The following is a 26,021-nucleotide window of genomic DNA, read 5'->3' as shown; positions in this document are numbered from 1 at the left end:
TGCAGGATGTGGGAAGGGTTATTACATAAATAGTTTGATCAGTTTTAACTCTGGATAGGTTCTAGCAGTCAAAATAAATGCTTTAAGATGAATCTGCTCACATGCCTGGCTTAGAATAAAAGATGTATTTTATTCCATGGGTCTGTTTTAAATGGTTGCGATATACACATAGAAAGCAGAGGTGTAATTGCTTTTCTTACCTTGAGTAAACTATGAAACTTGAGTGACTTCAGTGTATATAGTAGCAGTTCGTAGTAGCTGGCTATACTTTAAAAAGTGTGGAATAAGGATGCATCATCATTGCTATGTGTGTGTACTTACTCCTGAAAAAAAAAAACCTTAAAATAAAAAATAATGTTTGAAGGATTGTGTTACATGACACAGTATTACTGAATAGGTGGGCTGTGTGGGAAGTGCATGCGTAGCTTTTGTTCATGCTGCCAAATGATCCAGAAACAAGGCTGAGAAACATAGTAACGGTCTTGTTCTGCAGCAGCAGCCTGTCCTTGCCAGAATAAATACAAAGCATTAATAAAACATTTATTTTGTTCTTTGGTTGTCACCAGCCGAGCAAATGAGCAAGTAATACATAGCAGAAAATAAAAGAGAAGTTTCAAGAAAGTTTCATCAGTAGGTAACTATGTCAAAAACAAATGTATACTTGTGTATATATGAATGCCAGAAGTCTTTAAAAATGGCCAGCAGGTTTTGAAGTGAGGATGCTGTCTTAACAGGTCAGGAATAAGGACAGATAATCTGTGGAAAAGTCTTAATAGCATTTACTATGTAGGTATGAATGTTTAATTTGCTGTACTTTACAGGAAGCTTAGTCATGTTAGGTAGATGTATCAACTGCTTTGACAGGTAACATTCAATTAAGATGTATTGAGCAGCTCTTGACTCCTTCTTGAGCACTACGTAGGAATTGGTTTAAGATGTAGCAGCAGAAGAGCTGTTCAGAGTTAGTGAGTATTCTCATCGTTAAATGCTCAAATTCAGCTTAATAAGTAGTCATGAAAAAGACTTACTAAAGCATCTATTCTTTTATTACAAAAAGAGCAATACAGGATTGAGGACACTTTGAAGGGAGCAGAATGCTTGGGGCTAACATGGTCATTCTTTGTCACAGGTTTAGTTAACAGAATAAGTGTATTCCAGCTATTGGTAAAAGCTTATGAAAAGTGTGTGGATAAAGTCAGTATGAACAAATAGCAAAGAAGAAAACACACCTCTATCTGTATGGCTTGTAAATAATAATGGTATCCCAGAAGCATGTGGGGAATATAAAGATATTGAAGGACACCAAAATACATTATTTGCCTTGCTTTATAGGGAAACTGAGGAAGTTTCCTACAGTGGAACTACAAGGAATGAGTCAGGAAAAAAATTCCCAATAAGAAGTTTAAACCAAAGTTCCTGCTAACTCATTAGAATTAGGAGTTTTTGAAGGGCCTGTAATCCAAAATTGCTGAACTGTTTAATGGAGCATGTAATATTAACATTTCATTGATTGCTCACAAAAGAATGGGAAGTACTAAATGTAAGTAGCATTGGTCTTTTTGTTTGTATTAAAAAAAAAACAAACAAAAACAAACCAAAACAAACCACCAACAAAAAAAGTGACAAGATTATAAAGGATGAAGAAATCTTGAGAACTTGAGCCTGGCAGGTCTGAACTGTAGCAAAGAATAAAGCTGGTAGAGAACAGAATGAATGTGTGCTGTGGTGAGAAAGAATCAGTACAAATTTTGCAGAGGGGAAACTTACCATTGCGAATATGTAAGGCAGAGTCAGGGAGTGTGTAGATATGCATAAGGTAATCCAGTTTTACAGTAAACCTCAACCAGGTTGTTCCCCCAAGGTTCCTGAAGCTGTGGAGCTGTCAAGGAGAACATGTTCTGCTTTCCCAACTGAGAAGTATTTCAGTTCTGTAGAGGTTCATGGTGTTCTGGGGTGAATAGTGAGGTGACAAAAGCTGACAAAATAAAATATTTAAAAGAGTGAAAACAACCTGTTAAAGCTAGCATTTGTGCTGTGCTGGCCCAGTTGTTGATAAAATGGCAGCAGCTGAGTGTTGATAAATGCAAATTAATCCATACGGGTGGAGGAGGAAACTGGTCTAAATTGTGTATGCACAAACATGGGCTCTAAGACTTTTATCCGTTGGGGTAGGGGGAAGAATTTGAGTTACTGTGAATGATTCCATCAAAATATTGATTCCTTTGTCAAAAAGACAAACATGAAAACAATAGAGAAAAAAATGAAGCTGTTACAGCACTTTATAAAGATACCATGTGTACTTCTTGTATTCCTTGCGTACTTCTGCTCTCTGCTGCCTCCCGAAGAGATGATGGACTTGGAAATGATGCATTGGAAGTCAACAATGATGATTGAAAGTATGGAGTGTCTTCCAGAAGAGATCAAGCAGACTATGCCTCTTGCATCCTGGAGGGGAAGAAAAATGAGGGTGGATGTAAAGGAAGTTTGTAAGGTCACAAGTGGCATAGATATGGAGAGAGAGTAGTTGATTGTAATTTCTTGTAATGCAGATCTGGAGATCCTGTAAAGAACCCAGCTTATTTTAAGTAAAGGAAAAAAAATATTCTTACCTGCAGCTTGTAATTACATTGATTCCAAAAGTTTAAATGGTTTAAAAAGTAAGCCACAGGCGGGTGGATGCTGGTAGGAGAAGGCTATTGCAGCATCCTTGCCCTGTTTTTATAATTTGGATTTAATTAAGTGTATGCTGTTGGCCACTCATGGAAGCAAAATACAGACTAGATATCGAGGGTTTAAGAAAAATGTGTCATTCTTTTTGTCCAATACAGTCTGATGGTTTTAGGTTTGATTTTGGGGTTTGTTCCCCAGTTTTCAAAGTTTAGACAAACTTTATTTAAAAATCTGGAATAGGGATGCTTGGTATTTGTTTGCATCTTTGGATACTGCTCTGCTTACATATTTCATGAAACATCTGTCAAGCTTGATTAGTTGCCTTCATGTTGTTTGAAATTTAGTTTGATTACATCTGCAGTCTGTGGTGAAATAGCATTTGAGCTGGGTAGTGCACAAGTTCAAAAATGTTTATGCTAAATTATCTTTTTATTTATGTATTAAATCACATGTTTAACTACAAATGAAAAAGAAACTTGTTTTCTTAACTGAATAGACTAGACCTACTGCATGCAAATCCCTGTCTGATGTCATAATGATGAAAATAGTGGTGTTTTGGGAATGGCATCATAAACTGAAGAAACACTAATTCTGGAATTAAACTTTACATGTAGGTGTAAAAAGCTGTGTTGTATCTCAAGTAGGAAGAACGGAATGCTTGTGTAACATAAGGAGAGCTCAACTGCTGCAAAATATGCTGCAACTTGATTTTCCAATTTATATTTGGCTAGGCCTTAAAAATTTGATTCATAAGTAACCCAAGTACGTAAGTGAAAATATAGTCATTTTTCTTTGAGTTTCTGTCACAATTCATGTAAATACAGTGCTTTATTTATATTTACAACTGTAATACTGTTAATATATGATAGTATTGGTGCTGAGGAAAAATCGATAAACCAGCTTTGTGACTTAAATTCATGTTCCCTGTTGCTTGTTCCTCTGTTACTAGGTTGTTGATTCTGTCATGAGAGCACAGACTCTTGAAACAGGACTCAGTTAAAAGAGTAAGATGCCTAAGGTTAGGGACCTTCCTATGTATTGTATCTCCTGTATTCCACTGATTATATTGATCAACTCTCTGCTGTCATTGAGAATACTTGGGCGAGTCCTGAAGCACACCTCCTGGCTGGTCTGCTGCACAGCTTCCTCCACTGTTGATTGCGTTGACAAATTGTGCTTAGAAGAGGTCCAGCAGATAGTATGCATGAAAACATGCAGGTAGAAACATCATATATATCAGAGTCCTACCTGGAAAGCAACACTTTGTGTTTCTAAATGGGGGTTCTAGTGATTGTTTGGGAGGCTTTTTCAGTTGTAAATCTGAATAATTAAAAATGTTAAGTAAAATTTGAGAGTTACTCAGATACTTAAGAGACTTGTTTCTCTTAAGCCTTTTATTTATCACAGTTTAACTGCATGTGAATGCTGAAGAGATGTTCTGTAGCAGAAGTCTTTTGGAAATGGATGGAGGCAAGTCTTAGAGAAGTCTAGATTGAATGGGACCTATGGAGATCATCTGTTGAAAGCAGGACCTTAGATTAGGTTGAGAGCCCTGTCAAGCAGTAGTGTAATTCCAGTGGAGCAGACTCTGCTATGGATGGCTTGTTCACTGTTTAGGTACTACTGAAGGTACTAAGTAGGCAGCGGCATATCAGGTATTGCAGAAATTTCACTTTTACAGGGATGGATGTGGTGGAAGAATCCAGCAATTATATTGCAGAGGGGTGAGATAATTTCTTACTATCAGGTCTTTGGGTTCTTAAGTTGGGCTGCTTATGTTTGCCTGCTTTGAACTTAAAGGTCAGACTTTCAGATGATCTGCAGAGAGAAGCTCTTTGTCTCCTTTCAGATGAGTTAGCAATCACAGGATTTTGTTCTGGATATGTTTAGGTTCAGATAATGCTTTTTCAGATGGATGGAAATTATTTGATTGAAAATGCTTTCCCTATTTCAACTGTAATTTAGGTCTGCAAAGTTTGTTTCTGCTTCTGTCATCTTTGCGTTTTGGGATAAGCTCACACTTTTACAAGCAGAATGTGAGGGGTGCGCTTGAGTTTCTGATGTTAAAAATGAGAGAAACTAACCTACTCTGTTAAGGGGGTGGGGAGGACAACTTGGCATGAAAAGGCACAATGTGTATTACCACAGGCTTGCCTTCTTTGTGAGGAATGATGCTATGCTTCTTTCATGTCTGATAGTTTTCACCAGAAATATCATACCTAATCAGTTCTTTTATTTGCCTGTCTTCATGAGTTTCTATTTTAACTTTTCCAAAATAAAAAAGAGTAATCTATGTTGTGTTTGAGTAAATAGGAGCACTTTTAATGAAAATTTATCAGGCTATCTGAAACAGTGGTGGAAGCTGGAAACATTAGTATTCTGACTGCAGTTTCAGTCATGACCTGTCTTCTGATTCAAACTATTAGTTAAAGTCTTGTGGTGTTTCCTATGTTCTGCTGAGTTAAAACTTCCTCTTCAAGTTATAGATTAGATCTAGGAAGTGAAAAGCATATTATATATGCGGATGGGGGGTGTATGTGTGCACACTTATATATATAAAAAACCCAATTTTTTTAAGTGTGTCTTAAATTTCTACTTTCTACTATAAATCTAAAATAGCTATTTTACATTCAGTGTTCAAAGGCAAAAATATAAAGACCTAGATTCCAGTTAATTTCTTAAAGGTTTCAGCAGAACTGAGGCTACATTTGACTTCTCTGCATTTCAGAGGGCAATATATTAAGCTGCTGTGGCAAATAAGAGTTATTGATGATTCATCATCTCTAGAACTAGGCAAACATGTTTCACAATCTTGAGCAACAGAGTTACTGGGTTTGTTGTGGCTTTGAGGAAGTGTAAACCCACCATGCTCAGAGAGTGTAGTCCCGCTCTTGCATGCAGTACAGGCTACGATTATGCTGATGGAAGCAAATTTTCACTCAAATGATCTAGCGAACATTTGAGCAAATTGATAGAGAGGAGGACCGGATGTATTGAGAAGAGAATACAACCTATTGAGAATCCCTATCTGTCCTAATTTTTCACTCTGTTTTCTCTTTGAATATGCTGAGAAATTGATGTATCCCATCAGTTGAATTAGGTAAACGAGGTGGGGTGGGGAAGTTGGTTATTTTGCATGAACTGTTGTAGAGAAATCATTAAGTTCTGTCATCCTTCAAGGCTTACTCCCCCCCCCCCCCCCCCCCCCCAATTTGAAACTTAGTTCAGTAAGTAGTTTCCAGACTCTTTCTAGTGGAGTTACAGGTACTTCCAAGAACTTCACATACATAGAGTGCTTTGCAGCGCTGGGTTGCAGTGGTGGAGGGGATGTAAATACAGTCTTACTTCTATAAAGGATTATGCTTGATTATAATTCCTATTTTATGGAATTTTTAATGAATAATTATTTTATTTTACCTTGTTACGTGTTCCTTAGATGGCAGTTATGATTCTTGGCAAGAATATTTAAAAAAATAATTACCAAGGCAGAAACTACTTTTTTTTTGTCTTCAAAGACTTACAGTGCTTTTCTTAGCCCAACATGTTGGGTTTTTTCATGAGAGACAGTGGGAACCTTTTTGTATACTGATCTGTATGCTGTATACAATTGCACTCAGTTGGTAAAGCTGCTTTTTCTGTGAATTACAGTTGTTCTGACCTGAGTAATTGTTGTATATCCTTTGATCAGACTCTTCTAAGGGGTTTGTCTTAATTTGGTTGTTTTGTCCTATCATATTCTTCAGTAAAGAAATAAATGACCTCCCTCAACACATTTTCATGTTTCCATGTTGAATTTAGTTTTCTGTTCTTTACGTCATTCCAGTCTGTTATAATTATAAAACACCCCATATTTCCCCAGCAGTAGTAGTAATAGTGGCTAAAGGATTTGTTTTCTTCCCCATCCTACCCTTAGCTGCATGGTGAAACCAGCTGAAGGAACTGAAGCAAAAAAAATTAAGTTAAAAACTTCAACATTTAGTTTCTTAATCCAGTGTTACTTTGTTACTTTAAAACTGTTAAAGTCCCTCTGCAAAGTTGTAGTAGGTGTGTGCAGACAGTTGTACTGACCTAATGTAGATAGGTGATGCAGTCAGGTAGCAAAAAGGTTTGTGCTGTCTAACATATCTAACAACATTCTAAGTTCTTCTTGCTAAGTAGTCTTTGTTCTGAGTAGTAGACGACTCAACTGTCTGCAGAGGATATATATGCTGCCTACTTTCTTTAAGCAGCAAAACAAAGTAGTAATAAAAATATTTGAGTAAAGTTTATGCTGTTTTCACAATGTTTTGCTACCTGCCTCTTTATTTGGATAGCTGCCAGTGTGTTTATATGCTGGGATTGTGGCCTTTAGAATCAGGATTTTACATAACTCACAAGAATTTTAACATAGGACATGAGAAAGAAGGGTCAGAAAACACTGTAGACATTGTGAATATGCAGCTGCAGGGCCCCCCCCCATCTGATAAAGAAACATTATTTTATTGTCCTTGCAAAACTTACTTAATTACAGAAAGTACTAAGGCTGATGAAACATAATGAGTAAACTTAATATGGTTTTGCAGTATGTTTATTCCACTGCATCTGTGGGCATCCTCTGCAATGGGCAATTCAGTTCCAGCTCTTCCTTCCTGAAACTTGTGACACACATGAGGTGTGGCAGCTTGTGATTGTGCAGCTTTAGAGTGAGTTGAAATAGCTCACTGACCCAAAGAAAACTAAAATTATCAAATTATTTAAACTTTGTTCCTTGGCAGTGTTTGTGTAAGGAGTGTGCAGATAAGCACAAGCAGACACATGGAATAGGAGGAACCAACTTTTTTGATGGTCACCCTCAAATGGATTGGATTTAAGCATATTGGAAAACTGTAGCACTAGGCAGGGTCCTTTCTATAATCTGGCTAGGTGGCTATGTATTTATTAAGCAACGAAATTGCTTGTATGTTAATGTGCCTTTTCAGCAACTTGTCCCACGAGTTCTGAGTGTGAAGATGATATATGGGGTAGTGGGAGGAGGTATCAAAGGGCTGGAACAAGGTACTTGAAAGGTGTGCCCTACTTGATTATAATAAAGGCACGTGCCTATCCTCTTCTTATAACCTGTTTAAAGATGTAAATAAAAAGTCTGTTTCCTTTCTTTGATTCTGTTCTAAGTATTAAGAAATTTCTTGAAGGGATGAAGACACAAGTTTGGATACCTCTGGGAGTTTGCTGTAGATTCAATAAAGGATGGAGACCCATGCAATATTGAGGGGAAACAGGGATTTACTGCTGCAAAAAAATAGCTTTTCAGCCATATGTTATAATATAAATGCTACCAATAATGACTACAGTTCAGTTATCTTTGGCAATGCATGACCTTTATGTGTGTCACCTCTCCTCTTCCCAAGTAGTCAGTGAAGCAACTTGTCAGTAGTCTCTACTTGATTTAGCAAGTAGAAAGATTATTACAGAAAATCTAGTCATAAAACCCTATTGGATTGAATGATTCTGAATTAATTTTAAGCAGAATGAGGCCACTAGAGTAGTTTCTTTTTTTGAGTATATTTGCCAGTGATTCTCTGTTTGAAAATATCATACCTAATGAGCTGAATTTGGGTAGTCAGGTTGGCTGAGCGGAGTCAGGTTGTGCATTCAAGTTTCTGAATTTACACCAGAGCTGCATATTCCTGAATGATATTATATCATGAGCATGGGCGGGGAGAAGCTGTAGCTCTGTGTGACTAACTGTCTAAAAAGAGAATTAGAGTAAGTAAGAAGGCTGTTTCACAGTTAAAAAGCTCAATAAGGGCCATCAGACATACTGTCTTCTGTATTATAGATACAAAAGCAGAGAAATACTTCGGTAGGTTTTGCTGCAAGCCTTCAACATACCAGAATTTTTGGCATGGGAATTAACAACATAAAATGTTCATTTGTTGTTACAAATACTGTATTAGCACTCACTTCAGAGGATTAGTGTCATCTAAAGTTGAAGCACCCTCACCCGTACAAAGTTTGTGTTGACGGCTTTTGGGTTTTTACTTTGTGTGTGTGTGTGTACACATAAATATTTCTCTGCATGCTTCAAAGGTTTACTGTGTGTTTTTTTAACCTAATGAGATATGACTTAATATTTCAGTTGAGAGGGTTTCAGCATTTTATAAAGCACAACGGGAGTCTACATGGAATTTCATCAAGAGTTGTCAGACTGAAAATGTAACTGGCCTTTGTTTGGAATACTGTATCTTACATAGCGTGATTAATCTGTGCTTCCTTAGTTACCCTTTCAGTACCTGTAAACATGAAGTTGCAGCAGTATAATACATTAGGGTAGGAAGCAAGTGGAAGTGTTCAAATATAGTTTTAAGGTTGTTATGTTTGTCTGTACAAGAATTATTTACTATTATATAAATGCTGTGTGAAGACCACAGCAGTGACTTTCTTAAATCTGCATGGAGCTTTGCTCTTTTCTGTCCATGTGCCATAGCTGTGTGAGCTGTAATCTTGCAGATAAAGGAAACTAAGGAGAATGAAAGGTTAGTTGACCCCAGCAAATAACAGCAGTCATAAGAACAGATACGTAAATAAACTATAACTGAGGGTATATGCTGAAGTCTGGGCTCAGGAATTTTGAGGGGAAGGAAACATTCATGGTATTCTACAATGGGGAACATGTACAGAGGTGAAATTCACACTTTGATGTTACATCTGCTAGCATCTGTATTTCTTTCAATCCTGTTTATCCTTAGGTTAGCTTACTGGATTAAAACAAAGAACAAAAACTTCACCCCTAAAGGCCCAGTGCTGCTATCAGCCTCTTCTTGGACTCCCACAAATAGGATTTTTTTATCCATCTTATAGTCACTCTGCAGGAGGATTTGAGGGAAGGGCGGAGAGATCTCTGTGCATCCTAGAAGGTATGATGGAGAAAGCTGTTCATAGGATTTACAGGAAGACATAGTGCTATGATATGCATCTTGTGAATTCCATTTAAGGAACAATTGCAACTTTCATAGTGAGTGGTTTCTTCTGCAGGCTACCTAAAATACTGATCGTTTCAGTACTATCTTCCTACAATCATAGAATCAAAGGATTTGTATACATTATTACAGGTTTTAGGCAAGTCAACCTGATTTGATTATCTAGAGGAATTATAGTGTTGTACTAAACTGTTTAATTTTTCTATTGTGATTTGAGATCCCAGTGAGTCTTTTTACAAAGCTTTCATTTTTTGTCTGTTTGCTATTTACATACATTGATACAGATTAACATTGAAGATAGATGTATTAAAGTTTACTGGAATTAATTATGCTGCTACAGTTAATAAAGAAATGGGAAAAGGAAATACCATAATCTGAGTGTGCTAGTTACTCTTCTCCATACATCTTCAGCCCAAGAAAACTTATCGAAACGGGAGTAGTTCAGAGTTTAGAAGTAGTGAGGCAGAGGCTCTGTGAGACCAAGAGCAGTCAGCTGGAAGCATGGAGAAAATTTCTGTGCAGCGTGTCTGCTTGACACTGTCTCTTAGCAGATCCTCAGCTTTTCAGAAGACCTGTAAGGGGTTTAGATGTTAGGAATGTTTAGTTAAGAGCAAGTGCCAAATTTGCAGCATGTATTTTTACATAAACTTGCTGGTTTTAAGTAGATGTACTGACTTGGCAGAAATTGCTTGCAGAGATGGTCTTTGGATCGTCATTGTCTGAATGCAATGGACCTTGAGTTGAAAATGGCGATGTGTTTCTCCAGTTCGATTGTTTGAACTCCTTAGACCTAATTATTTTAGTTTTTTCATGAAGTCTGTTATTGGCTTTCAGATGTTAATACTTCCATGCTTTAGCTCGATAGGCAAGACTTTTTAACACTGCTTGAAGCTGATGGATAGCAGCTATCAAGAAAAGAATCAAGTTTTGGATATTTATTTAGAAATATATTCTAATAACCCCTTTTGATGGAAAATGTACTTAACATGATCTGCTTGGAATTTTATCTCTTTGAGGGAGAGATTGATTTGGGGACGTTTCTTATTCCCATTGTGTTTATATGGCTTTACTACTGTGAATTCAGACTTGGTAAATTTTTTAGTTAAACTGTCACCATGTATGTAATAATAATATTACATAGTTGGTAATATAGTTTTAAGTTCTTTTCAAATAAATATTGAATTTCTGGATTTTTATTACTTACAGTACAGCTAACTTTATCTTACCGTTTTAAATTGACAAGCACCTTTAGACTGCTCTGTCTTTTAGGGTTTCCATATACCTTGACAAGGAGAAGGACAGTTTGAGTATTGTTAATGATGAAAAATCTGGGTTTTTTTTAATCCCTTGGTTGCCACAATATTTTGTATCATACTGGAGTCAGTCACTAGAATACTTAGAGGGCGGGAAGCAAGCCAAGTCAATTCAAGCAAAGCCTTTAATGTTCTAACAGGATTTTACTTTTGTAAAAAAATATAGATACTGGTATAATTTGAGTTCCTCTTCACTGCATGTTCCTTGGATCTCATCCACCTGCTTTGACTTAAAAGAATTGAATTCAGATTGCTTCCTTGTCATAGAAGTCTTCTATGGTATAAGTAATGTGAGCTCCATACTTGTTTTCCTTGGAGTATTGCAGCCTGTGCTGCTTTGACTGGTTCTACTTTCTGATTACCCAGGATGGTTACAGTTCTTTAAAATGCTACTGCTTACTATTTTGAATTCATTATATATTTAATACCCCCCCCTTTTTTTTAAGTTGCAATATAGTAATGATTTTTTAGTCATCTGCCTACATTTTTGGTATTCAGAAGAGTTGGACAATCCAATTTTCTTTTTCAGTACTAAGTAGAAGAGTAGCTGCTTCTGCCTCTCCCTCAGTGAGCCGGGGAATAGGCATATATATTTTGGATGCAGTTTTTGTGAGATTTTTTTTTTTTTCAGTGAAAATGCAGAGTGTTTTCCAGTAGATCTACTTTCAGTTAGATAAATAAACTTTAATTCTGATATTTACACTGAGTATTAATCTTTAGATGTGCAGATCCTTGTACAAATGAGACTTACGCGTGAGCTGCTCTGGCAGGCAACATCAGTTGTTCAGAATAGAGTATTATGGGAATGTAATGTACTCTTGTTTTTTAATACAATCCTGGTGCAAGGATGGAAACATAATGAGAGATATGTATTAAATGCTTTTAAGCGCGTGGGTTTTTCCTGGTATCATACTGTGTAATGAACTTGTATTTTTCCATTTTATGGTAAATAGTTTGTCCTTTTCCCAGCAGCAAGTTCCATGAGAGTTCTTTTCCCTGTAATCTAACGTATAACTTGATGTTGAGTTGATACCAAAAAACTTCACTATGTGTACCATTCCAGAAGGTAACCATTTAGTTATCCCTTACTTGATGAGAATGTTGTCCTTGACTTGTGTCAAAGTATAACTGTAGAATATTTATACTTCACGTGATACTACAGCATATTTAGCTAGCAAGCACAAGGAAATATTACCTAAAGATAATCTGAAGGAGAGGATCTGTTTCAGATGTAAGGGGATGCTGGCATAGGAACAAAGGGAATAATTCAAATGGGAATTAGAGATACCCTTCAGTGTAGTTAAGGTTTAAATCATCCTTTGAATTGGATTAGTGGGGTAAACAGTTAATTAGCTCTAAGTTGGAGTTTGATCAGTATTATAGACTGGTCATTGTCCACAGCACCTGCTTGACCTACTTGTCCACTTTTGACCTTCTGAGTAGGTGTTACCCACTGGTCATTACAGACAGCTTTGCTAATTTTACAGTTGCAAATGGGATTAGCTGGTTATAAGATGTTAGAGAAGAAGAAAACTGGAAACTAGTTTGTTTTTTTCATACTAGAAACTGAGCAGTCTGAGGAGCGTGAGGAAAAATTTTCCAATGACATGCTGAAATAGTGAATTAGAGAGGTGAGAATGGAGTTATGGATACCTGTTGTGGTGGTTTACCTCTGGCTGGCAGCTGAGCCTCATGCAGCCATATGATATGACATGGGATATGCCTTTGATCAGCTGTCCCAGCTGTGTCCCCTCCCAGGTTGTTTTATACCCCCAGCCTGTTCACTGCATGGCATTGTGAGAAGCAGAAAAGGCCTTGATGCTGCGTGAGCACTGTTCAGCAACAGCTAAAACATCCCTGTGTTATCACTGCTGTTTTGAGCACAAATCTAAAACACAGCACCATACAAGTTACCGTGAAGAAAATTAATTCTATCCCAGCCAAAACCAGTACACCTGTATAACAAAGGTCTTGGACCTTTTCAGAGACTTCTTTGAAATGATGATGATCTATACAAGTGTAGATGAAATAGAAATTTATATTGAAACTAATGTACATGACTCATTTTACCTGCTTTGTGAAACAATTGATGCATACAATTGTAAAACTGCAAAATAACGCATCTCTGATTAGCTCTATCTTCTGTGTGCAAAAGCCACATATGTTTCCATTAATTCTGTGACAGAGCTCTATAAAGAGGTCATGTTTTGGAGCTGTGTGTGAATGTGAGAGTTCAGGAGGGATTTATTTTGTTGCACTTTATTTAAGAGTACTAAATGTATGCCAATTAGTTCAATGTTTAGGAAACATCATCCTTTCAGGGCCATAGAATAATCTGAACTATTTTTTGTAGTAATTCTGTGTTTACATCACAGATAATACAGTGGAAGACGCTGGAAGTTGTAGTCCTTTTCTACAGTCTTCTTCCCCTGTTCCAGCATCTTGCATTCACTCTTATTCTTCCTTTGCAAAATGACTGGTGATGGTGGGGTAATAACCTTTTCCAGCTCTTGGATCTTCTCCTTTTGGTTTTGGTTGTGTGTTTTGGAGAGAGGAAGAGTAAAACAAGGAAGCATCCTATGTTTTCAGGCTTCATCTCCCTTTTCTAGCTAATCTTTAGTTTTGCAGGGATTACTTTTTCTCATTTAAAAGAACGTATCAGTCAGTGTTCTGGTTCATTTGTCTTTAAACAGATTATTTATCTAGCATGAGACTTGTTAGTTACCTTTATTATAATCTATTTTTGTGCTGATAAAGGTGCTTGAATTTTTTTATGATTACTGTGATATGTGGTTGTTACGTGACCATGAAATGATACTGTGATTAACTTGTGTTTTGGTGTGGAGAGCAGAGGGAGCAATCAAATGGTGAAGGAAATTAGTTTTTCTCTGTTCCAAGGGTAAAAGTAAAGTTTAACTCTGCTGACTACCTCATTCATAGTAATCATATTGTATCATGTGCTTATTTGCCATTTAAAATGTTTTAGCCTTCCAAAATAATTTATGTTGGCTACTGTGAAAACCTTTCCTTTTATTTAGCAAAGGTTATAAAATCCATACTTTCACATTAATGGACAGGTGCAGTGCTGCTCGAAGTGGTAGTAACATTTAACTAGATTGACACTTGCACAAGCTTTTTTTCCTTGTAGCATACTTCTTCAATTACAAAGATTTCTATTTTCTGATAGGAGTTGTGACCTATTCTGAGGACAATCTCTTGTAGTATTTTAAGAAAAAATAGTGATGATTTGTTAGCATATCAGCAGCACAATGAGGGCTTTGGGCAGCTCTGGATTTTTTTTATTTTGGTAATCTTTGCAAGTACTGTTATAGCTTACAAAGCAGAGAATAAATGTGGAGTAATCTGATGTAGCATCAAGATGACAGCTAGCTGGGTTTGATACATTCTTTTAGTTCAGGAATAAAATGAGTTTGTGCAGAGTGGAACCAGTTTCAGATATTTCTTCTCCTGAATGTTATGTCTGTCTGTTTGCCAGGGACTCTTTGTTCATGCAGTGCTTTCAGCTCAATAAATGTGCATAAGCATAGAGTTTAGCCACTGTTTTGGAACCTGTAAAGTGGACTAGGGTGTCTGAGCACCCACCTACTGTCACACCTACTTTAAGTAGTGCTGGAAGAATATTTGCACTTAGGATGTGTGCTGTCCTTTACTGGAAAAATACTCTTCATGGGGAAATGGAGAGGGTGCGAAACTGAGATCTGCCTTATTTTTACTTCCGTAAGCAATTTTCACACTAATTCTGTACTCACAACTGTTTCTATTCTGAACAAGGAAGAAGCTCCACTCTAATTTGCACCTTCCTTAGGGGCAAGAGGCCTTGGTGTGTGGGGGTGTGTGTGCACGTGCATGTTAGTAGCATGGTGCAGACCAAGAAGGGCAACCAGATTTGGATGCAAAGTGGAGCTTTGCATTCTTTTATCTATAGCAACAGTCTGAAAGCATTCTTTTTCCAGATCTGTTTGTTGGGTTTTGCTCCCCCCTTAGCCAAAGTATAAAATAATTTGGAAATGCACAGATCTGTGTTGTCAGTAGAGTAGTTGACACTCGTACCTAAGTGATCTTAAGTAAAACTGTTAAATAAACTATTGTGTTTGTTTCAAGTTACTAAAATCTGATAAAATTGTAAACTGAAATTTTTGTTATAACAAGTTGACATTGCTTAATCTTTGATTGAAATAACATCTTTCTTTGTAGGAAATGCCATAAATGAGTTATAATCTTGATTTATAATTTAAATATAAAATAGTAGAAAAGTTTGTTAGCATGACTTACGTTTAAATTTTGTTACTAAATGGTTTCTGAGTTTGTGTGCTAATCATTTTAAACAAGAACCTAATGTATAAATACAGAGGATTTAAAGGAGATTTAGTCACTCTAATGCAAATTCAGTAAGACATGATTTCTACTTTTGTGTGGGTGTCTACCCCCACCTTTTTAGTGACACTAACAGGCGAAATTTGTTAGTATTTCATTGCCATTATTAACGGGATTAAGATCCAAGCAGAGCATAATGATTCCCTTAATTTCTGTAGTCTACTGTGTTTCAGACTTGATTTCAAAATAGTTGGGTATTGGGCGAGAATCTGCTCTGGTTTGTCACTTTTGGTGGAAACTTTGAACTCTGAAGCGATTTGGCAGTTGTACCTGTTGGTTGTTAATGTTGGACAGACTTCAAAGCATCTCATGGAGGAGAGTTCCTGGGTGTGAATGCTAAGGTGGGAGGTGAAGTAATGAAAGGGGTGAAGATCCTGGAAGGGAGGAAGAGAGTTTCTTCTCCTTTCTGTTGGTCAGAAATTTGTCTTCACGGAAGTAAATGGATCAAGCATCATAACATGGTAGGAAAGCATACTTTCCTGAAACTTTGCTGACTATAAGACTTGTTGTTATTATTGTTACTTACTGAGGAATAATGAATATTTGGAATATGGAATTATTTCCATGTTTTGTCTAGTCCTGGGTAACAGATTTGAACCAATTCTGAACTGGCTATTTCTCAAATGAACCACTGACCTGCTAACCTCTGGGTTTTACTGGAGCTGAACAGGAGCATCAGTCGTATTGGAAATAAAACTTAGATTTTAGGTTGACATGAACTCCTTATGTTCACTTTTCCTGGTATTGAGCAAGTCTGTTAGTAAACATTTGATACTACTGATTCCTAATAAAATACCAAATTCAGGAACCTATATTATGTAAGTGAATCAGTATGACTGTGTGAAATGGTAAATGAGAGTGAAGAAACAGGCAAAGTGTGCTTTTGCTGCATGGGAGCTTAGAGTTAGAAATACTAAATTCTCGTCAGAATGAATTCATTCCACTAGTTTAAAGCTTATACACAAAAATAAAAATAAAGTGCTGGTTTTAGTTGATTGTGATTTCTGCATGCTTGAGCAGGACTTGGCATTAGAACAGATTCCCTTGGATTTCTTAAAACATATATACATGTTCATACTTGATCTTGTACACTTTATTTCAAGAACATATTCCTACAGCATTGGTAATCCTAGTCTTTCTGGAATTGCTATGATTTAAGTGTACAAAATAACTAGACAATGCAGAAAAAAGTACTCTTGAGATTGAAGTTGTTTTCTAAAACTAGTGTTAGTAATTCAGAATTACTTTAAAATGTATTGTGAATAATTACTTAGTGCCTTGTCAACAGCATTAAACTATTAGTCCTGTTTTAATGTATATTAGAACAGTATGAAATAGAGGTGCTACAGACTTCTTTTTCCTCCCCTCTAGTCATTACTGTGGTGTCTAACACTATTTAAAACCAAAGATGGTAATGAGTCATCAAGATTTCATATAAGAATCAGCAATGATGGTTTCTTTGTTCTTTTTCTGCATAATCCACATCTAACAAGAAGTATATCCTTTATGGATAGATTAATAGGTTTAATAATGTGATTTGTTTCTCATTATTTTTATATACATGGGCTGTGAAAAGAGCTTGCCAGTATCTTGGCAGAAACATTCTAGGGATGTGGTGTTTAGCTGGCATGACTGTATGCAAATTAAAGTATTACCTTTTGAGTATAGATTTGTAAAGTAATTTTGATACAGTTTGCAACCAATGCAGGTAAAGAGTAGAAGCTCTTATGAAACTGCTTATAAAGGTGTGTTTTCTGTTTTAAGCTAATCCTGTGTTCAAATGTTTGCCTGAATAATTTTGCTTTCCAGTTTTTTTCAGTTATTTAATTTTATATTTGTGGTTATGATACAATTTTCATAACTATGCCTTTGTTTCATTTTACAGAGGAAATAAAGGCTGAAACAGAAAAGCAAAGGTATGTGATAGTTCATCGTATTGAATGATAGTACTTTTAACTTCTTAAAATGTATACCATACTTACTCTGCGTTGGGAGTACAGGCTCTGTCTGAAAAGCATTTTCAATATATTTTGTAAGGTTGGTGGTATCTAGAAACATGCTAAAAGTGCTGCTTCTGTGACTGGCTGTTGTAGTGCAAGACACGGGGCCTGGGAGTAGAGGCAAGAAGATAGTGTAGAGGGAGCAGGCTGATCTGCCTGGCCAGGGAGAGTAGGAGGGTGGGGATCGAGGTTAGATAAGGTCTTTGGGTGCCACAGGAATGTGAAAGTATTGGTGGAGGGGACTGAGCTTAAAGGGTTCTTGAAGTGGCTTCAGACGAGGAGGAAGAGCCTGGAATGTAAATAAAAAAGACTTGACCTGTGAGTGAGCAAGGGGAGGAGGTTGCAGGGAGGAAGAAGGAATGGGTAGAGAAGACAAGTGTAATTGGGAGAGATAGTGTCTGGAAAGGACCTTGTTAAGGAATAGATGTAGATTTCTGGAGGCAGTTCCTCTACCAGTGAAGGCAGAAGCCAAAGTCAATATTCAGCACTCTTCCCTGATCAACAAGTAAATTCTTAAGTATTGTTAAACTGTGGAATCCATTATTAGAGTTTAATTACATTTCCACAGGATCTTCTTCCTCATTCAGTGTATGTTACTAACCATGCATGAGGGCTGTGTGGTGAAGACTGTTTATACCACTTGTTGAAATAATCGGATCAGTGGGTGAAACTGATAATGAAAGTGTTCTTGCAGCTTAAGCACATGAGTGCTGCTTGGGGACCGGTGTTCTGCCCTATCACTGAAATTCTGGTTTAGGTAAATCATTTAAACTATAGTTGTCAAAATTGGCCCCTAATGATTTCTACTTTGTCTTCTGGTATTTGAGTTGAAATCTACAGGTTTGGGGTTGGAAAACATTAGCACTTCTAGCTGGAAAGAAAGCCAGTGGGAACTTTTTTTCAGGAGATGTGAAAGACAATTTAATATCAAATATGTTGAAAAATTTAGTTTTGCAGCCTATCAGATGTGGCACATAAAAATTAGTGGATGCATCTGACAGAGTTACTGTGCTTAATCTTCCACTAGCAAAATAAAGTCAATACCATCAGCTCACAGTGAAGTTGTAACAATAAATTTAGTATTTTTGTACTGTTCAGAAAACATTGCACCAAGCACCACCAGATGGTCTTGGACAGTAAGTAATAATATAGTTTTATAATAGGTTTTACTTAGAGTGGTGTAAATAAAGCAGAAGTCCACATTGTGAAGCATGGTAAGAGAAAAAATGCTTAACGTGAAAATTCAGTGAGGAATATTTGTTCTGGGCACTAGTAGTTAAATACCATGCTAAAACTGTTGAGAGTGCTGAATTACTGTGATGTACACAAGTATGTATAGTTCAGCCATTACTGAACTTTGGATGCTTAAATTCTATCCTTTTAATATCTGAAGTTATAATTTTGGGGGGGTATAATGTATATGTCTTACCTGCCTATGTACATTTTCTAAATGGATTTTGATTTCTTATCTTCAGTGCTCTCTTTATTTTGACAGTAGCCTTTTGCTGCTATGAAGGCATTGCAGGACTTGAAAACTGAATGGATTTACTCTGCTTTTACTGCAGAGTCAAACTTTTAAGATGCAATAGAAAATACCATTTTTCTAGGCCTTAGAATAGAGAAGCGTCTTAGTTTATCAAATTCTTTTCAGCTTCTTATTTTTGTAACTGAAATTTGAATATCCTAGCAAGGGACTTCTAATGATAGTTCTTTAAATGTTTCCAGTTCCTGTTCAAGGAAAATGATTGATCTCACAGTTAACCTGGAATACATTGAAAAATAGATCATTTACACTTCCCAGAAATTTTGCATGGAAAACTGCTTCTTTTGTTTTGTTGTTTGTTTGGTTTTTAAACAGAACTAGTGTTTGGTAGTGGGGCAGAGGGGAATGGAATAGAAAAGGACAGGCTGATTTATGTAACTGTTATGCAGCAAATGCTGCCAAAACAAGTTTTAAAATACATTAATACATACCTTAGAATGTTTCTATGGATGATAATGTGAATGTCAGAATATTTCATAATTCTCATGCTTGGTAGATCTCTTGGTGGAATAAAGATTTGTTGGAGACAGTTTGTGGTTTCACAGTCTGCTGGAAAAAAAACCTAATCGAAGTAATTTCTCTGCAAACATTGAGAAAAAAAGACATTTCGGGTTTCTCTTCTCCCCCCTCTCTGGTATTCCCTTCCCTTCTATCATGAGCAAGATGATGAGATTATTGAGTTATCTTTGCAGAGGCAAATGGAACATCATCTTCCATATTTATTATTTTGGGGGTTTTTTTATAGTTTTCAATAAAGAGAAGCTTCAGGCTTCTGCAGTAGCTTGCTGTGGCATGGATTTTTCATTTTCAGAATCTCATCATGGTCTGCTCCTTGTTTCTGAAAAATTCTGGTTTTATTTCTGGAGTGCTCTTTTAACCTAATTTTAAATGGTTTCAATAAACGTAATCACTAGGTGAAGAACAGTCTTGTCATAGGACACGAGCAAGAGGTACCACCTTTTCATTCCTCAGAGAAAAGTTTTTATAGAAGTTTCAGAGAGATTTAAGAATGTAGAAGAATCATGTACTTCCTCTACAACTTAGCTGATTGGGTTTGGGCCAAAAGAGCTCTATTTCCAGTAAAACAGTAGTGGTCAGTCATTAAAGTTGTGCATCCAACAGAAGAACGAACCTCTGCTCTTCTTCAGGAAAAAAATATGTAGGGATAAATCCTTAAATCTTAAAAAGAGAAATTATTTAGTAACAAGTAAAATCTGAACACTATTTATTTGCTAGAATTTAGGTGACTTTTTAAAGCAGCCTAAACAAGGAGAGCTGTTTGAATATGGTACTGAACATCTTCTCAAGGACAATCCATCTTACTCCTTGAAAAGCTGAAATTAATAATTTTATTATATTTGTTAGTTTAAGGTGCTCTCCATGGTGCATGGGACTGTATTAATTCTTTGGATTTATAATAAACTCTTAGCAGTTCATTTTTCTATTTGAGCAACGTGATAAATAAATGTTTTCTAATGTGCATTTCTTGAAGTGTCTGATTTAATTTACAACAAATGCATAGCGCCTGGATTTGAAATTAGTTGTTTGCATGTAAAGATCTATTTGAATTACTGCAAGAATTTTGTAAATCCTTCACCACAAAATATGAAGTTATGCTTTGTTACTACCACCTATCAAGTCTGTGTAAGACAGTTTAGTTTACCTTTTATGTAAAGATACATGTGTGCATGAAAAAGATCAGGAATGCTTTATATAAAGCTGATGAGCTATTCTTTGAAATGAAAAATCCAAGCATCTTACTCTGAGTCAAAGGCAGATTGCATTGATGCACACAAATCAGTGAAAAACTACTCATTCTTAATTGTATTAGCTGACTGTTAATGACTTAATGACCATGGCCTTTCTAAAGGTGCTGTAAGCAATAAGACTGCACAGCTAATAATTTTCTCAAATTTTGTACAGTTGCATGGCCCAAGTGAGATACAGTGGTAACCACTAAACTCTTAAATTCTGTGGTGTCATCTGAAGCACAGGTAGAGTGAAGTTGGGGTTTTTTGGGGGGTGGGGGGTGTTAGGTTTTTTTCCCCTTTAGTATGTCCAGGATTTAAGTTCAGATATGATTTAATCTCCAAAATAGATCTGTCTCTAAAGTATTGAACCAAACTTGTATCATAATAGAGTGGTTGAGTAGTCTTAACTTCCAGGGTTGTTAACATTTTTGGCAAGTTGTATTTTTATCTGTTCTAGTAGTAACAGACTAGCCTTCTCAGAGTTATCATGTAATGTGGGAATGATACTGAATGGGTTTCCCTTCTTCCCCTCTGCCTTCACCAGCTAAGGGGAGTTTTTCCCTGGTTTCAGAGGAAACAAGTCTTTATGCCTTCAAACCAGCAGGGACCACTGAACACCCACTTAATTTGCAAATGGGTCAATTTGCCTGATCTAAAGGAGACAGATGAAGTACAAAAGCTGTTAGGAGTAATGACTATATTAGTGTTGTGTTAACTTCATAGAAGTTACTGTTCCTTAATGTTAATTTTCTTGATATTTTATTTCATTCATAAACATTGTGGGGGTGAAAACTATTAGTATGATCACTTCCAGCATTCTAATACAATCATTCTGTTTAGTCCCCCTCATGGAGAAGCAAAGCCTGGTTCAAGCACTCTTCCACCTGTGAAGTCAAAGACAAGCTTCATTGAAGCGGACAAATACTTCCTACCATTTGAATTGGCATGCCAGTCGAAGTGCCCCAGGATTGTCAGTACATCTCTGGATTGTTTACAGGTCTGTATGAAGATGAGCTTTAACTGTCAACTATAAAATTCTCTCAATCGGTTGGAGGGCAAGTACTGTTGTATGTAAGAAACGATGTAATTGTTTTTCTGTTATTTTACTTTACTGCACACACAACCAAATCAAATATGTTTCTCTGAAAAGGTGAATGTATCTTATTTATTATGTAGTGCATATGTGTGTTTATTTGTGTATACATGTATTACCACAGTTACATGTTTGCATCAGTTTCATGATATTAATATGTACAACTACCTATTTCTTTGTGTTTATGTGTTGAACAGCAGGTATAGCAATATCAAATTCTTTTAATGCTCTTTAACGCATGCTGTTGCACTATGATGCCTTGCTACTCTTGTGTATTAAGTAGATGGGCCATGGAGATTTACAAATACTCTCATGCCTGAAGTGTTTGGAAGAGGATTTTGTTGATTTTGTAATAAATTCCATTTCAAAGTATTGAAGGACCTAGAAAGAGAAAGGGATAATAGAACACTTAAAAATGGAAGACTAGCTAGTAGCTTAAATAGAAAGCATTTGCAGCTGGTTTATCTGGTATTAAAAACATTTGTGTGCTGGCTGACTACATATGAAGACTTGTGTAATGTGAGTTAGTTTTTAGAATCCTGTTTGTTTTAAAACATTGTTAACTGATGAAGAAAGGTTTAAAGTTGAGCTTGCTGACAAACTTTGTATTGCACTTGCTGAGTGAAAATTTAATAAATCTGGAGAACATTTTTTTAAAAAAATCTTTGTTTTATGAGACTTGGGGTAAAATGTACTGTTTTCTAATTGTTCTGTGCAAGTTAGAGCTATCAAATGAATTTGTTTATTATAATGAAAAGTTGACTTATTTTTTAAGCTCTTATTTATATGAGTTTTTTTTCTTTTCTCCAGAAACTTATAGCATATGGGCACTTGACGGGGAATGCTCCAGACAGTACAGCTCCAGGCAAAAAACTAATTGATAGAATTATTGAGACAATATGTGGCTGTTTTCAAGGCCCTCAAACAGACGAAGGGGTTCAGCTACAAATAATAAAGGTAATACAATTAATACTTTAAGTATTTATAGTGGTGACAGCAGGAAGACATTTATGGCCTCAGAGTTCAAAAGCAGAAGTGTTTCGTTTGTAAATGTAATGATAACATTAAAATATTTTCTTGATACTGTTTGTTTGAGATGGAAATGCCCTCTCTTACACTCCCTTCCCTACTCTCTCCCATTGTGTTTTGGGTGAATTCATGGTTGTGACCTGAAGTCTTGTGTGCAGACCACTGGGTGAAATTTTATTCACAGCAGATCTGTGGAGCTCTCTAATTGTGAGGAATTACTATTGAATAATCCTGCATTCCCTGTGGAGAAGATGGTAATTAAGCAGCAGATTTTGAAATCCATTTTGGAATTGTTTTATGAAATGCAATTAGACCTTGCAGTCAAGCGTTACCGTGGTAGCTTTGTGCTGCTGTCATAGACTTCTGCTTGAAGGAGGTCTAGGGTTTCTTTCCATGGCTTGTATAAATGCTGCATGTGGAATTTGCACAAGTTAAGTGTTTTTGGGGAACCTCAGCTGTTTCCTGATTGCACACATTAATTTATGGGTGTTCATTATGGGAAGTTGTTATGCCATGTAATAGAAGTTAGCCATCTGATGGAAATACCGTACCCTACTCCTGTAACAGTGGTCTTTGAATGGTTGTGATGATGAGCAGTAGTGAAGAATACAATCAAAGTTAGTTAGGAGTGGAACGTTTGTTACCTTGTATTCTTTTGTATGTGTATACTGAGGTGTTGACTTTCCTTGCAGATTATATTTACTTGTTCTGCTGCAAACAATGTAGTTTGTTCTCCTACCCCTTTTCATAGCTCAAATATTCCTCTTTCTTGACCCTCCAGTTCCTCAGCAGATAGTTGTTACAAATGTTGGTTTATGCTGCTGTTGTCTAGATCTGTTGTGTTGTTTTACCCAAGCATTTAAGACATTTTTCATCTTGCAAATGGATGTTTTTGTTGATTAAAAATTACAGTGGCTTAAACCATTCTATCTTCCTCTCACTAATACTTTCTCTCCGAATGCTTTCCTCCCACCTGAAGGGCGTTATCTGTGAGCTGGTATTTCTTCTGTCCAAGAAGATGGTTGAGAAAAGTAAATTCTTCAACAATTGTAACATGCTTTAATTTAGTGCCTTAATGTTTTGACTGTTTAGATTTAGCTAATTGCCATGTTAGAATGCCTGGGAAAGTGGAGAGTGCTGTTTTGGCTCTGATTCCATATTTGTCCACTACATTGAATGCTATAAAAAGCATCAGAATTAGAAATAACTTTAGCAAAGACCAGAACTTCTGATTTCCTTTGGGGAAATAATGAAACTGTGAAGTCAGTTGTATTCTCTTAGGCCTCATAACTCTTCACGTCTGGGCTGAGTGTGGACCCCACTACTCCAGTATGAATTGAAGGATGGATCATGTGTCTTCTCAGACCCTTCTGTGGTCCTGGTTAGTATGCGCTCTGAAGAGTTGTAATTCCATCAGGGAGGTAGAAGGCATGGGACCTGGGTCTCCACCTTTCCATCTGGCACTCCCAGGCTATTATTCACAACATGAGCAGTGCTCCTGCAGGGCAGCTGCATCACCAGCACCACAGTAAAAACTGAGAACCTTGATCACTTAACCTTGCAGGGAGGAAGGTGTCTATCTTGGTTCTGCATGGAATGGCTGGCCTTTACATAGCGTGCTGCCCTCAGTCTAAGATCTGGGAGCTGCTGTTGGGTGAGAGTTCACACACAGTGCTGTCTGCTAGTTACTAGATGGCTTTTCAGTGGTGGAGTCATCTTAAGCGGGTTCTCAACTGGAGCCGCTTAGGCGATCTGAAAATACCCTTCTGCTGACAACCAAGGAAATAATCTTGCTGAGACTGAGGGATGTAATTTTGTCTCTATTTTAGGTGTGTAAGCTTAGAGGTATGTCTGGTGGTAGTTCTGACAGTTGGTGGCCAGTTTAACTTCTCTGCCTCTATTTCTGCTTGCATGTTCTCATCTCTGTAATCCCCTCATTCTTCATCTGTAGACTGTGATGAACCAGACTGGTAAATAGGGCTTTTCCTTCCTTCCTGTTGTAGTTTGGTTTGATTTGGTGTCATTTTGATGGGACACCATGCAAATTCTTGTTCACTAGTTGTGGTGAGGATTGCTGGGGCAGAAAAAAAAGCAAGTAATTAGGCTACTGCTGCCATTGATAATTGTTTATTCTGTTCCAAACAGCCTCTTTTGATAGAACCTTTTTACCTTCAGGCTTGCTCTGCTAGGGCTGCTGTGGCATTTGTGGTGTGTGTGTGCAAACTTCCTGTTGACACCTGCAGAAGTTTTAGTTCAAGTTCACCCTTTTGTTTCCGAAGAACTACAGTTATGACAAAAATTATATTATTTTTTTAAACTATAAAGAAAGAATAGGGATGAGGAAGAAGGATGGGATATGAGATCAACTGTTTATCCTCATCTGTGTTTGCTTTCCTTGGTCTGCTCTATAGTAAGTAGTTGTTACTATCTAGATACTTTTGCAGCTTAACTGGCTCACGTTTGGCAAAGAAAATTTTTTGTGTGTAATTGATAGCTATAGTCTGAAAAGTTGAATGTTATTTTAGCGACCGCTTTCTGACTCTTCCATGTGCAGTAGACTGTTCATAAGGTCAACTCCTGTATGTGACTTTTTACAACTAGTCACACTGTTAGTATGACTGGTGTCCATGGAGGAAGGAAATTTGTATCAAACATTGCTTGCACAAGTTGCCTTTTGAAACTAACTAAAAATAGAGGACAGCTCATTGCTGAATTACAGAATGGGAAGATTGTAAAAGCTAAGTAATTCTGAGGAATAAGGAGAATGATGATAAGTTTGAAAGAATTTTAACAGAACTTGTATAAAAACAGATTCCAAGTTGAGAGGACCCTTAGAAAAAACTTCTTCAGATCTATATCCTGTTGTTTCAGTAGATTAACTTAATCATCTACAATATCATGTGGTAGTGTGGTTATCTTTTTTTCCATAAAAAGACCATAGAAAGCTTAATTCCTCCCACTGAGATGGAAAGGAGCTGTGTATTATGGAACAATTTGAGAATCAAAATAATGCAGGAGGTTTTATTTCTGAATCTTTGTATTTTTGAGGCTTAAGTTAATGGCTAGGACTGGTTACCATTAACCTGAAAATTCTGTCCTGACAGTTTGCAATATTGTTTTTCAGAGAAGGATTACATTTTCAGAGTTGGACATGAAATAACTCTGTTTTGCAAAATATGTATCAGTTTAACTCCATGTTAGATTCTAGTTCATTTTGAACACTGAACTTGCAAGGGATAAAACTGAATAAAACTTCATGTTCTTACAG

At 36.7% G+C, this 26,021-nt stretch overlaps 1 protein-coding gene across 1 annotated transcript in view; it reads left to right on the top strand.

Moving 5' to 3' along the window:
* The window catches only part of ARFGEF1 (ADP ribosylation factor guanine nucleotide exchange factor 1), a 94,754-nt gene that overhangs the window by 12,513 nt on the left and 56,220 nt on the right, over window positions 1-26,021 (top strand). Inside the window, exons 2-4 of the mRNA XM_040585631.1 lie at window positions 17,223-17,253; window positions 21,472-21,628; window positions 22,535-22,681. Coding sequence (XP_040441565.1) covers window positions 17,223-17,253; window positions 21,472-21,628; window positions 22,535-22,681 — 335 coding nt within the window. The remainder of the gene's footprint in view (window positions 1-17,222; window positions 17,254-21,471; window positions 21,629-22,534; window positions 22,682-26,021) is intronic.

The sequence above is a fragment of the Falco naumanni genome, chromosome 3 (assembly GCF_017639655.2).
Source record: "Falco naumanni isolate bFalNau1 chromosome 3, bFalNau1.pat, whole genome shotgun sequence".
In the NCBI taxonomy this organism is placed as follows: domain Eukaryota; kingdom Metazoa; phylum Chordata; class Aves; order Falconiformes; family Falconidae; genus Falco; species Falco naumanni.
The sequence above is the reverse complement of the archived record's forward strand: the minus strand, read 5'-3'. Positions and strand labels throughout refer to the sequence as shown.